A 14,374-nucleotide genomic window follows, 5' to 3' on the forward strand; every position below is an offset into this window, starting at 1 on the left:
ACAACCAGTGTTCCCTGTTAAGCCGCACCGCTGTCTGGAGGCCCCACACAGGCAGTTAAAGAGCCTGTGCACCCAAAAAAAACGAAAGGGAGCATTGCCTCCAACCCTCCGATATCTCTGCACTCCTCGAATTCTGGCCTCTTACACATCCCTGATTTTAATCGTGCCGTCAGCTGCCAAGGCCCTAATCTCTGGAATTCCCTCCCTAAACCTGGAGTACTGTGGACAGTTTTGTTCTCCTTACCTAAGGAAGGATACACTTGCCATAGAAGGAGTGCAACGAAGGTTCACCAGACTGGTTCCTGGGTTGGGGGGATTGTCCTGTGAGAAGAGATTGAGTAGACTAGGCCTATATTCTCTAGAGTTTAGAAGAAATGAGAGGTGATCTCATTGAAACATATAAAATTCTTAGAGGGCTTGACAGGGTCTATGCAGGGAGGGGTCGGCCACTTAGGACTGAGATGAGGAGCAATTTCTTCACTCAGCGGGTGGTGAATCTTTGGAATTCTCTACACCAGTCCCCTGTGGAGGCTCAGTTGTTGAATATATTCAAGGCTGAGATCGATAGATTTTTGGACTCTAGGGGAATCGAGGGATATGGAGATCGGGCGGGAAAGTGGAGTTGAGGTTGAAGAACAGCCATGATCTTATTGAATGGCGGAGCAGGCTCGAATGGCCGACGACTCCTATTTCTTATGTTCTTATGCCCCTCTACACATCTCTTCTTTTAAGAAGCTCTTTAAAACTCATCTGTCCTAATATCTCCTTACGTGGCTCATTGTCAAATTTTGTGAGATTTACACTCCTGTGAAGCACCTTGGAACGTTTTACTACGTTAAAGGCGCTATATAAATGCAAGTTGTTGTTTTCAGGATGTGGCCGATGGTGGTACAGCCGCGCGAGAAGGGTACGGTGGCATTTTAGAGCCATAGTTTCACCAAGTGCCTTGCTCGAGCTTTGAGCTGACCACGTGATGTGGACCTGGAGTCCAGTGCTGGCCAGACCAGGTAGAGGTGGCAGCTTCCCGGCAGCACGCCGGTGGACTAGATGGGTTTTTACAACAGTCTAGCAGCTTTCATGGTCACTTTTCCCCCAGCCGGTGCCAGCTGGCAATTCAGGTTCACAACATGGCATGTGACCTCTCAACCTCGAAGCTGTTAGTCCAGTACCATAATCTCTACACTACTGTAGTAACAGCAATGGGTAGGAACATCCCATTCAGATTGGATACCCAAGCATTCCAAAGTAGCGTATTAACTCAGACAAGTACGGTACCACTTTTTTGTTTAATTGCGAAAAACGGAAAGTTGGGGGTGTGGGCTTACATCCACATTACTGACTAGTTTCAACCTGGGGAAGGCTCATACTTGGAGTGCAATCTAAATGCAGGCGTGGCCCATATGTGTATCAGTCCAATAACTCATTAAAAACCTTGTATGCTACACCATAGCTGCGTTATTCCCAAGCTACACCGCCATTGCTGAAATGTCTCAAAGCACTTCATCGTTTTTGGAGTGCAGTGTTATCTAGGTTATAAACGACAGCTATTCTGTGCCTGTAATATGCCACGGACAGCGAGGAAGGTTGTAGCTGCTGGACAGGTACACTGAGTATTGGTGGCCTGTTCCCATTATAGCATGATGGGTTTTGACTGCCCCGTTAACTTCTTTTTTTTAAGGTATATGCATATATTTGTTTTGTGTTCCAGAGACCACTAATATAAGCAAGCCATTGCTTCTATAACTGTATACGTACAATGTATATAAATTTTGAGAGACAGGATTCCTATTTGTTGTGGTCCCTAGCAATGCTCCCTTTAATTATTTTTGGGTGCTCAGCCCATTCACATTCCCGCACATGCACGGTTTTTCCTATTGTAAAGCCAGCAAGTGGCCTGCGCGGGTGCTCCAGGCGGGAGCATTGGTCCCTGGTGGTTTTGTCTCCTATCCTTCCTGACAAATTGTTCCAAACACTTGTTCCATGCTGACCAACCCTCTTGGCTGTTAGTGACCTTTTTGCTAAAGGTAACTTATTTCTTCCCGCCCTCCTTTTCACCTTTATCGCTCTTTTTCTTCTGCTCACCCAGTTAGGCATCGCCTAATTACCTATTCTTGACTAACATAGAAGATAGGAGCAGGAGTAGGCCATTCGGCCCCTTGAGCCTGCTCCGCCATTTAATGAGATCATGGCTGATCATCCAAATTCAGTACCCTGTCCCTGTTTTCTCCCCATATCCCTTGATCCTTAAGAAGTGTATCTAACTCCTTCTTGAATATATTAAATGAATTGGCCTCAACTGCCTTTTGTGGTAGAGAATACCACAGGTTCACCACTCTCTGGGTGAAGAAATTCCTCCTCATCTCAGTCCTAAATGGCTTACCCCTTATCCTTAGACTGTGGCCCCTGGTTCTGGACTCTCCTGCCATTGGGAACATCCTTCCTGCATCTAGTCTGTCTAGTCCTGTTAGAATTTTATACGTTTCAATGAGATCCCCTCTCATTCTTCTAAACTCTAGCGAATACAAGCCCAATCGACCCAATCTCTCTCCATAAGTCATTCCTGCCATCCCAGGTATCAGTCTGGTGAATCTTTGCTGCACTCCCTCCATGGCAAGAACATCCTTCCTCAGATAAGGCGACCAAAACTGCACACAATACTCAAGATGTGGTCTCACCAAGGCCCTGTACAACTGCAGCAAGACATCCTTGCTCCTGTACTCAAATCCTCTCGCTATGAAGGCCAACATACCATTTGCCTTCTTAACTGCCTGCTGCACCTGCATGCTTACCTTCAGCGACTGGTGCACAAGGACACCCAGGTCTCGTTGCACTTCCCCTTTTCCCAATCTATTGCCGTTCAGATAATCTGCCTTCCTGTTTTTGCCACCAAAGTGGATAACCTCGCATTTATCCACATTATACTGCATCTGCCCAATTACCCAACCTGTCCAAGTCATACTGGAGTTTCTCGGCATCCTTCTCACAGCACACACGCCCACCCAGCTTTGTGTCGTCTGCAAACTTGGAGATATTACATCTAGTTCCCTCGTCTAGATCATCATTAATATATATTGTGAATAGTTGGGGTCCTAGGACCGATCCCTGCGGTACCCCACTAGTCACTGCCTGCCACTCGGAAAAAGACCCGTTTATTCCAACTCTTTGCTTTCTATCTGCCAACCAGTTCTCTATCCAAGTCAATACCTTGCCCCTAATCCCATGTGCCTTAACTTTACATGCTAATCTCTTATGCGGGACCTTATCGAAAGCCTTCTGAAAGTCCCAATACACCACATCCACTGGTTCTCCCTTATCTACTCTACCAGTTACATCCTCAAAAAATTCCAGTAGATTAGTCAAGCATGATTTACTTTTAGTAAACCCATGTTAACTTTGTCCGATCCTGTCACTGTTTCCAAGTGCTCTGCTATTACATCTTTTATAATGGACTCTAGCATTTTCCCCACTACCGATGTCAGGCTTACCGGTCTATAAATCCCCGTTTTCTCTCTACCACCTTTTTTAAATAGTCCTCATCTCTTGTCTTTAACTTAGTGATAAGACAAGAAAGACTTGCATTTCTATAGCACCTTTCCGGACGTCCCAAAGCACTTTACAGCCAATTAGGTATTTGTTTTGAAGTGTGGTCACTGTTGTAATGTAGGAAACGCAGCAACCAATTTGCACACAGCAAGATCCCACAAACAGCAATGTGATAATGACCAGATAATCTGATTTAGTGATGTTGGTTGAGGGATAAATATTGGCCCTGGACACCGGGGAGAACTCCCCTGCTCTTCGAAATAGTGGCCGTGGGATCTTTTACGCCCACCTGAGGGCAGACGGGGCCTCGGTTTAACGTCCCATCCGAAAGATGGCCCCTCCAACAGTGCAGCGCACTCACCAGTGCACTACTGAGGATCAGCCTGGATCTTTGTGTTCAGGTCTCTGGAGTGGGACTTGAACCCACAGCCTGCTGACAGAGGCAAGGGCACTACCAACTGAGCCACAGCTGACGTCTCAACTTAACGCACATGTCAACTAGCAAGCACGATGTATGGTGGACATGGGCTCGTATCGTGAGACAAACATTTCCCTCACAATAGGAATTGAATTTCCATTCGGTTGCCGGACAAGAATATTAAAAGCCCATGGCTGGGGCTTTTGAAATACAAATTGTATGTGAGTGAAGTATGATAGTAAAATTGACTGGTGCTTTTCTTTTATTGTAAAACAGGTTTGACACCATACACTTCTCTATTGACACCATCAACCAACTCAGTCTCCAGTCCAATGAAACTACAGGCAGCTACTGCTTTAACCCAAGTGGCCAATGGGATTGGCCTTCCTGCATCGGTAAGTACTCCTGTAAGGACAGGCAATTTGATATTGTTGCCTCCCATGTCAATTATTGGTTGGCTTTTACCACTCCCAGACACTTCAAAATGTGCAAATGAAAGTTAGCAGAATTACTTAAAATTTTAGTGTCTTATTAAAATGTCGCAACATCTCAGAACTTCATAGAATAAATTGTTAGGAATGCTGAATGAGACTGTCTTTTGTCTGTGGGACATGGATTCATATCCAGTACAGACTGGTGAGAAGGACATCTCTTTCTGCCGGTTGTAAGGGTCCTTCAGTCTCCACCTGGTTCCTGTTGGGTCTACAGCACAAAGCTGACTCAAGTTCTAAGTCGTGCTGAAATCCCACTCGTATGGGACGTGTTGCTGTTGCATGGGGTGCTTCTTGCAGGTGTGGCTGAGACGTGTAGTTGAGCTGGAGCAGAGGGAACCTTCCTCTGTGTTCAGCTGTGATGGTCCTTACCCGGGACAACTTGATGCACTGGGTCTCCGAAATGGGAAAGTGTTACATTCCCCAACACAAACTTCTTTTGCCATGATGAGCACATGCATGCCCTTGAGGAAACGGTTGCCATGTCATGAAAGTCCAGTATCTATCTAAAACTGGTATTCTGTTTTAAAAAAAAAAAAAATTAAAAAAATAAATAAAAATAAAAATAAAAATCAGTTTGAAAATATTTCTTTAAAGTAAAGTGTAGTTTCACCGACGCGTACGAGAGCATGGGCCTTACACTAAACATCCGTAAGACAAAGGTCCTCTACCAACCTGTCCCCGCCACACAGTTCTGCCCCCTGATTATCAAAATCCATGACAAGGCCTTGGACAACGTGGACCACTTTTCATACCTCGGGAGCCTATTGTCAACAAGGGCAGACGTCGATGACGAAGTCCAACACTGCCTTCAGTGTGCCAGTGCAGCCTTCGGTCGCCTGAGGAAGAGAGTGTTTGAAGACCAGGACCTCAAACCCATCACTAAGCTCATGGTCTACAGAGCAGCAGTGATACCCGCCCTGCTGTATGCCTCAGAGACATGAACCATGTACAGCAGGCACCTCAAAGCACTGGAGAGGTACCACCAACGCTGCCTCCGCAAGATCCTGCAAATGAATTGGTAGGATAGGCGCACCAACTTCAGTGTTCTCGCTCAGGCCAACATCCCCAGCATCGAAGCTTTGACCACGCTCGATCAGCTCTGATGGACAGGTCACATCGTCCGCATGCCCGATACGAGACTACCAAAACAAGCACTCTACTCGGAGCTCCGGCACGGCAAGAGAGCCCCAGGTGGGCAGAGGAAACACTTCAAGGACGCCCTCAAAGCCTCCTTGAAAAAGTACAACATCCCCACCGACACCTGGGAATCCCGGGCCCAAGACTGCACAAAGTGGAGGAGAAGCACCCGGGAAGGCGCTTAACACCTCGAGTCTCTTCGCTGGGAGCAAGCAGAAGCCAAGCACAAGGAGCGCACGTCAACCCAAGCACCCCACCCACCTGCCCCTTCAACCACCGTCTGCCCCACCTGTGACAGAGACTGTAGGTCCCGCATTGGACTCATCAGTCACCTGAGAACTCATTGTTAGTGTGGAAGCAAGTCATCCTCGGCTCCCAGGGACTACCTAAGAAGACGACTTTTAGGGTTGGATTGTTTGCATGCATGCGATTTAAATTACACTTGCTGTTATGTAGCAGCTTATCACATTCCTCCTCTTCTCCCCACCCCCAACCAAACAACTCAAAAGCACATCACATACACTGAATTACTTTGAAATGCTATTTGAGTGCTATGTAGGCAGATCTGGCAGCCATTTTGTGCACAGCAAGATCCCACAACCCTCTTGAGATGAATGACCAGTTGGTCCGTTTTTGGGGGTATTTATTCAAGGAGGAATATGGCCAGGGCGCCGTTCCCCCACACAATTCCTGTTGGATGGCAGTGGTCATTGTGCCGGGAAAGGTGGCAGCCGCTGCTTTGAGCAGGGGACCTGTCCGTCCGCCCGTTCCAGCGGATCAGATCGGCGTTCACGGTCCCATGGCTCCACTCAGAAGAGCAAGTAGTTCTCGTGACTGGCATTCAACTGCCCTCAACCAACGCTGACATGATGAGCTGGCAAGTTACCCTGAGGCAGTTGTGTAATGTTGCTGGAATGGAATGACTGGCATATTTGCCTATATAAACAAGCACATGCTTTCACTGTAAAGATTCTGTGATGTGGCTGGTATATGGGTGTTTTATTACAATAGATAGCCACTAGAGCAGTTTGGGCCTATACTCTCGAGTTTAGAAGAATGAGAGGTGATCTCATTGAAACATACAAGATTCTGAGGGGGATTGACAGGGTAGATGCTGAGAGGTTGTTTCCCCTGGCTGGAGAGTCTAGAACTAGGGGGCATAGTCTCAGGATAAGGGGTCGGCCATTTAGGACTGAGGAGGAGAAATTTCTTCACTGAGGATTGTGAACCTTTGGAATTCTCTACCCCAGAGGGCTGTGGATGCTCAGTCATTGGGTATGTTCAAGGCTGAGATCGATAGATTTTTGAACTCTGGGGAATCAAGGGATAAGGAGATTGGGCGGGAAAGTGGAGTTGAGGTTGAAGATCAGCCACAATCTTATTGAATGGCAGAGCAGGCTCGAGGGGCCATTTGGCCTGCGCCTGCTCCTAATTCACAGTACGGTGAGGCTCGAAATTCGTCGCGACTTTATGTTGCAGAACAAAATTCGGAGGGCAGCATTCACAACAGCTGAAAGTCATGATCGCGATACTAAATTTCTGGCTTCAATTCGGTCTCGATACTGTGGAGACAATCCCGCACAGGCTAGAATACAATTCAACGTTTCTGCCTGTAAGAGCTCTGTCATCAGCTGGTACTGAAGCGCGTCCCAGGGCAGCAACCACCATGTTATGACAGTCATAAGGGAAGTTATTTGGGCTGTTGGCGATAATAGATCAAGAGGTGGGCAATGGAACATGGCCAGGTGATGCGATGGAGCGGGCCGGTAACCTGCAGGCTGGTATAGTCCACCTGTAGGGAGGCCAGAGAGTATGGAGTGCACTGTTCAAACTCCAGAGCAGAGAATATGCGTAGGACCTTGGAATGTTTTTCTAAAGGTGCTATATAAATGCAAGTCGTTGTTGTAGGAGGAGAGAGAAACTTTCCAACCTTTGCTTCTGTGCCTCGTACCTTTTAAAGCAGAAATCGCTGGAAATGCACAGCAGATCTGCCAGCATCCTTAAAATTAAGGTCAGCATTTTGGGTATGCACCCCTGGTCACAATTCACCGGCAGTATTTTCTCTCTGATCGCTGCTGGTTTGCACCATTTTATTCTCCAACTCTTTTGTGGCAATCTAAAGCCGAGTACTTTCTGGGTGACCAATATTTTCAATATGATTCCTCAGAAACAGGATGCATCTCATACCCAGCCGAAGCCAGCAGCCAGGAAGGAAGCCAATCAGTGGTATGATGTTGGTGTGTTTAAAACTACAAGCACGGTGGTGGTTTCCTACTTCCTGCCTGCAGAGGGCTCCCAAGGAGAAGAGGTAAGATGTGTGCGCAAATATTATTGTTAAAGTGGTCACACCTTTTCCTTAATGTATGCTTTAAATACAGCCAATCCTCAGCCGCATACTTTTCAACTGTATTTTGGTACATTTTATCCCCCTTGCTGTCCTAAAGGCACAAACTCTTGCAGGGGTTATGGTTCAATGGACACCGGCTTCTCTCCATTACTTCTGGACTCCATATCGAGTTCAACAATTTCAGATCATAACCTCGGCCCCTATTATATTTTTATATTTTTTTATCCACACTTTTGGTTTGTGCCTTTTCCTTTTTTTTTCCTCTCTCTCCCACACGGCAGCTGTCTCTCACTCTGCCAGCGCATTTCACACTTCATCTCGAGCCATTGTCTGTTTCTTTACCTGTCCGATTACCATCTCGTCTCACCTTGAGTATCTCTTAATGCCTCTTCTTTCATCCCATTTCCCAGCCTCCAAACTGCCTTTTAATCTGTTTCATTTCCTGCCTATTTTTCTCAGTTCTGACGAAGGGTCTTCGACCTGAAACGTTGACTCTATTTCTCTCTCCACGGATGTTGCCCCCTGGCCTGCTGAGTTTTTCCAGCGTCTTCTGTTGTTATTTCTCTCCATTACCTATTCTCTTCCCCACCACCAAGTGGCTGTCCTTCATACGGAAGCCCAAACATTGTGCACCAGCAGGCTGTTTGATTGTGGGAGGACGGGTGGGGTTTGCAGCCCCTAGGGATTACAGTGTCCCAATTGCTGAGATTAAAGCTGCAGCCCTCCTGGTCTCTCCAATTCGGTGCTGCAAGTCCTCACTCCGCCATCTGGGGCAAGGGGGAAGGAGTCTGTGTTACAAATTACACTAAAATAAATTGCATTATTCATATTTGGAGGAGGTGCCTGATTGCTTTAGCTTATTTAATTTGTCCCACCTTTTTAGAAAAGTGCAGTTCTCACACGACCTCATCAATGCCATCCCTTAGTTGCCTCTTTTTTTTGGAACCTCTTGCTTTATAACGGACAAGCCTCCTTTTTTAACAAAATAATGTAACTGCTCAGAATTAGATAGAATTTCACAGCACAGAAACAGGCGCCTTGGCCCCACTGGTCCATGCCGGTGTTTCTGCTCCACACGAGCCTCCTATCACCATCTCCGGTTCTCCCTCATACTTATCTAGTTTCCCCTGAAAGGCATCTTTGCTATTTGCCTCAACCACTCCATGTGGTGGTGAGTTCCACAATCTCACCACTCTGAGTAAAATAAGTTTCTCTTCAATTCCTTATTGGATTTATTAGTGACTACCTTATCTTTATGACTGCTAGTTTTCGACTCCCCTACATCTTTTCTACATCTACCCTGTCGAAACACTTTGTAATTTTAAAGACCTCTATCAGGTCACCCCTCAGCCTTCTCTCTTTTTTTCCCTAGAGAAAAGAGCCCCGGCCCGTTCAGCCTTTTCTGAGGCGTATAACCTGTCAGTTCTGGTATCATCTCGAAGAACGGTTGTGTTGTCTTTGCACCATGTATTCCATTGTTGCAGCTAATTAGATTGTGATGGGCAGGGAAGGCATGTTCATTCTTGTAGTCCTACTGGTGTTGAAGCACTGGTTCAGCAGTGCAGTCTTTTACATGCATTATTAATAGGGCAGTGAATCTTTCTGCATCGCGGCATTTTAAAGCAGAGCTTTTATTTATTTAGATTGCACCACATAAAGAAAGGACTTGTGTCAGCTTAACTCGGTTGGTAGCACTCTCGCCTCTGCTGTCAGAAGGTTGTGGGTTTGATCCACCCCTGCAAACTTGAGCATGTAACCTAGGATGACACTTCAGTGCATTACTGAGGGAGTGCTGCTTTATCAGTGGTGCCATCCTTCGGATGAACTTAAACCGTGGATTTGTTTCCCTGCTCGGGTGGAATTTTTAAAATCCCGTCACACTTTCTGAAGAAAATTGGGGAGTTCTCCCATGTCTTGGCCAACGTTCTCCCTTTAGGTTTGATCATTGGTCTGTGCCAGAGATCATAAATATAAGATAGTCACTAATCAATTCAATCAGGAATTCAGGAGAAACTCCTTCACCCAGAGAGTGGTGAGAATGTGGAACTCGCTACCACAGGGAGTGGTTGAGGCGAATCGCATAGATGCATTTAAGGGGATGCTCGATAAGTACATGAGGGAGAAGGGAATAGAAGGATATGCAGATAGAGTGAGATGAAGTAGGGTGAGAGGAGGCTCGAGTGGAGCATAAACACCGGCACAGACCTGTTAGGATGAATGACCTGTTCCTGGGCCGTACACGCGATGTAACCTGGGACCAATGTTCCCGTTAAGCTGCACGACGCTCCGGGGAACCCGTGTTGCCGGCTTTTCAATGCAAAAGCAGGCGCGGTATTTTGAAGGGGCCGCGCGACGCCAAGAAAAATTACAGGGAACTTTGCCTGGAACCTTTACTACCTGATTGGGACTGAACCTTTGATTGTAAGGGAAAGTGAAATCCGTTTAAAGGTTCATTCTATTTGATGTTTCTTTCCCACAGGATGGAAGTGGAGACAACGTCCCGGACCACAGCAACCTGAAGACTGTGAAGCTGCAGTCGGGTACTGCCTATAAATTCCGAGTGGCCGGTATAAACGCTTGCGGGCGGGGTCCGTTCAGCGAAATCTCTGCCTTTAAGACCTGCATGCCAGGATTCCCGGGCGCACCATCCGCCATCAAGATAAGCAAGGCAAGTGACAATCGTTTTAAATCAACTTCTAGATCTGAATCTTAACCTCTAACCTGAATGGCCATTGAATAATTTCAAGTGGTTTCCTGTTTTAGTAGCCTCACACTTAGTTTCTCTCCAGGGTGCAGCTCCATTTTATCTTTGGGTTATCAGCAATGCTAAAGGCCTTCCCTGAGGAGAAGCTTCATTGTAGGGCATAGGGGCTTTCAGACTTGGGTTTTGCAGATTCCTGAGCTCTCCAGATATCCGTCTGCAGCTGGGTTTGTCGTGAGCAGAGTTGTCTTTTTCTGTGTTTGTTGACTTACTGTCATTCTATTCCTGTTGCTGTTGGTGAACATGACTGGTGCTAACCCTGGGCTAACCTTTTACCCTTTCATCGCCTACACTCACCCTTCCTTTCCCGAAAGTGCTGCCACCTTACTACGATTGATCGTTTTAGTTAGGCAAGGGTATTCAGGGTCATGGAACCAAGGCAGGTAGATGGAGTTGAGATATAGATCAGCCATGATCTAATTGAATGGAATTCAGGGACAGTGTGATCTCCTGGACTAGTTTCGATCGCCTAGATGGGTCAGAGAGGAATTTCCCAGATATTTTTCCCCATCAAATTGGCCTGGGTTTTTTTAATCTTTTTTGCCTCTCCCAGGAGCTCACATGGTTTCTGTTAAGTCTGTGGGTTGTATTATAAATAATCACAGACTCCACTGTTAACAAAATAAAACACGTCTTTACTATTCAGAGGCTCGGGCGATTCTGCCCTAGTTAACGTATCACAACCCTTATATACTGGTGTGGTCACTATCGGTATTACAGTATACATGAGCCAATAGATAGTGCCACCCTAAAGTAGTGCTCTTAAAGGCGAACGGTTACATTCTATAGTTCCCTTAAAGGTAAACGGTTACATACACAACACTCCTCCCTTCCTAGCTTATTACTTACAGAATCCCGTTAAACATACAATCTTCAACTTTATATAAACAGTTTGCAGATATACTCTCAATGGAGTCAACGTCATATAACAGTTTACAAACATACTCTCAGTGGAATCAGTTTACAGGTTCAGTCTCTGTGGGAACAGTTCATAAATTCAGTCTCTGGTATTAATTCGTTCCAGACAGCATCCTCCATAGCCTTTGTTTTTAACAGCTTGTACTTTCGTCCTGTTGAACCAGCAGTGCGGACTTATACAACCCACTGGCTGTCTTGATAATGTCCCTGGATTTTTTTTACAAATTTAGCACCTTTCGTAGTGTTCGGACTGAGGTAGTAGAAGTAATAATATTTTAAACAGTTATTATTTTCTGCTTCTTTTTCTTTTCTGCCTTTTTGAAACTCTCCGAGCTCTTTTCCCGGCTGCCATCTGTAGCGCCACCAACTCTCTATGTTCCTTAGACCTTAAGTGCTTCCTCAGGATTTCAGCACTTTGGGAGTTCCCATCACAATTTGGGCAGACCACATCCTCATAACATTCGGTGTCACTCAACAGGTCAAAACCCTTCTTCAAGCAATCATATTCATCCTGCTCTTCCTCGGATGTCTGCCCTTCCTTCCCTCCTGGCCTCATTTGTGCGTTCAATCCTTTCCCTTCCTTCAGGGATTTCGTTATCAGGCTATTTAATCCTTCTACTGAAGTAGCTGTTTCCCCATTCTCCTGTTCCCCTGGACGTAATTCAGCGTACTCCTCCATTTCATCCATCATTTTCTCCAATGCTTTCATCTTCTCTTCCTCTTGTACTTTGGCTTCCAGTGCTTGGAGAAGTTGCGCCTCGATGCTCTCTAGCTCATGTTCAGGGCCCATTCCCAGTTGAAACTGTTCTTCAAGTCGGTCAACCTCGGTAATTGCCGCCTCATATTTGTCTTGGGCTTCCTTCCATATTTTTGAGTTCTGCCATGTCTTTCACCTCTACATCCTCATCTATGTATGGAACTTCTACCGATGAGTCTGTCTCGGCCCTGAGCTCCTCAAGAATTTCCTGTAGCCTTTGGACTTCTTGCTCATGTTCAACCTTTAGTTGCTCATATACTTCCAACGAAACTAGCTTTTCGGAGGTTGCTGAGTTAACCCCCTCCAGAATTGTAGTCTGGGCCTGTTCATACTGTTTTTTCAACTTCTCGCACTCTGCTTGTAAGGAGTCGTAGAGAAGAACTGGAATAAAATCCTGGCTTCCTGAAGATTCCTCTTCATTTGTTTCTTTCGCAATTTCCTGTTGGAGTTCAGCCAAGGCTGCTATGCTATCTGCCTCTCGAAGTCTCACTGCCATCAAATCTTCTTTATTCTTGCAGTCCATCTCAGCCATTTCCCGTTTACTTTCATTTAACTGAGTGAGTAGTCCCTTATTTTGGGCTGAGAGATATTGCACCTTCTCATGTAGACCCTTGCACTCCTTCTCTGCTTGACATAGCTGATTACCGCTGATTTGGTTCTGCGTTTCAAGTTCCAACATCCTTTGCTTAGCTTCTTTCAGTTTCGCCCCTATAAGCTCCTCTTGCAACATGGCCACATTATTCTCATCAGGTAAAGAAGCGTTTCTCTTTTCCATGTCCAAGATTTGTTTCTGCATCTCCTTAAGAGCACCCTGTGATTCAACTTCTCTTAACTTTGCCTGCACTAGCTCCGTCTCTAATTGCAGAACAAAATCCTCAGTGCAGCGTGATTTGCCCTTCTGCTGTATCTCTAGATCATGCAAATATTCTAACCCCTGAACATCATCAGGGAGATGTGATCGGTAATTGGTCACGATGGCTCTATGGTCGCTCTCTGCTTGAGCCAGTAGGTTCTGTTGTCTTTCCAGACTCTCCCATTCGGTGTCATAGAACTTTTTCATTGTTTTCATCTCTTGTACGAGGCGGTAACTTAATTGTTCTAATTGTTGTTGTACTTTGAAATAGCGTTGAGTTCGAGCCCGGTGTTCCTCCGTAATGCATATGTCTGTAGCTTGAACAGACTCAGAATTCTCTGTCTTTATGCACGCCATCGATTTTCCAACCTTAGTCCGTGAGTTAATGTTAACCTTGTTTTTCATACATAAGCTGGACTTATCGTCTTCCGGCTCAGAGTCTGAGCTGCTTGTCTGCACCGAGTCCTCACTCGTCATTGCTTGTCGGTAGTGCCATTCCATGTCTATTTTCTTGATCCACTCCCGTCCTAGAAGTGGTGGTCCTCCCTCAGGTAGTACGTACAAATTCATTCTTGGGTGTACTTTACCCCTATCTCTCACCTTGACTCTTATTTTCCCCATGGGGTATACGCGATGCCCCGTGTATGTCTGTAATACGAACTTGGTATTTCTTAAGGGTATGTGAGAGAATAGTCGGTGGTAGTCCTTTTGGTTGATGACTGATACAGCTGATCCCGTGTCCAGCTCCATTCGTACTTGGACTCCAGCTATTTTTAGTGTGACCCAGATCGTCTGTAGATCAGTTACTTTACCCACATTGTGGATTCTCAGACTATCCAACTCCTGGCTGTTTGGGTCTGAGTCTGAATTTTGTTCGTCTGAACTCTTTTCAGCCACCTGATGCACCTTGTTGTACTTTTCTTGTGGTGGTGGCTTCCTTTGTTTGTTGGTCTTCTTTCTGGACCTGCATACCTTCGCGATGTGACCCAGTTTGCCACATTTCCTGCACTCTTGATTCTTAAACCAGCACTGATTCTGGTCGTGCGTTGTCTTTCCACAACGGTAGCATTTGGAAATGCTTGCAGTAATTTGATCCTTCAGCACTGCTACGATCTCTTCGAAGGTCTGGTCCACTGGTTTAACTGG

The 14,374-nt window shown here is 46.0% G+C and overlaps 1 protein-coding gene across 1 annotated transcript in view; it reads left to right on the forward strand.

Annotated features, from left to right (window-relative positions):
• Positions 1–14,374, forward strand: part of LOC147111333 (host cell factor 1-like) — a 121,298-nt gene that overhangs the window by 95,768 nt on the left and 11,156 nt on the right. The window contains exons 21-23 of the mRNA XM_086002123.1: positions 4,238–4,356; positions 7,760–7,900; positions 10,419–10,607. Of these exons, the coding sequence (XP_085858249.1) occupies positions 4,238–4,356; positions 7,760–7,900; positions 10,419–10,607 (449 nt within the window). The remainder of the gene's footprint in view (positions 1–4,237; positions 4,357–7,759; positions 7,901–10,418; positions 10,608–14,374) is intronic.

Source organism: Somniosus microcephalus, chromosome 11 (genome assembly GCF_052327205.1).
Source record: "Somniosus microcephalus isolate GS21.2 chromosome 11, FLI_Smic_1.0, whole genome shotgun sequence".
Classification (NCBI taxonomy): Eukaryota; Metazoa; Chordata; class Chondrichthyes; order Squaliformes; family Somniosidae; genus Somniosus; species Somniosus microcephalus.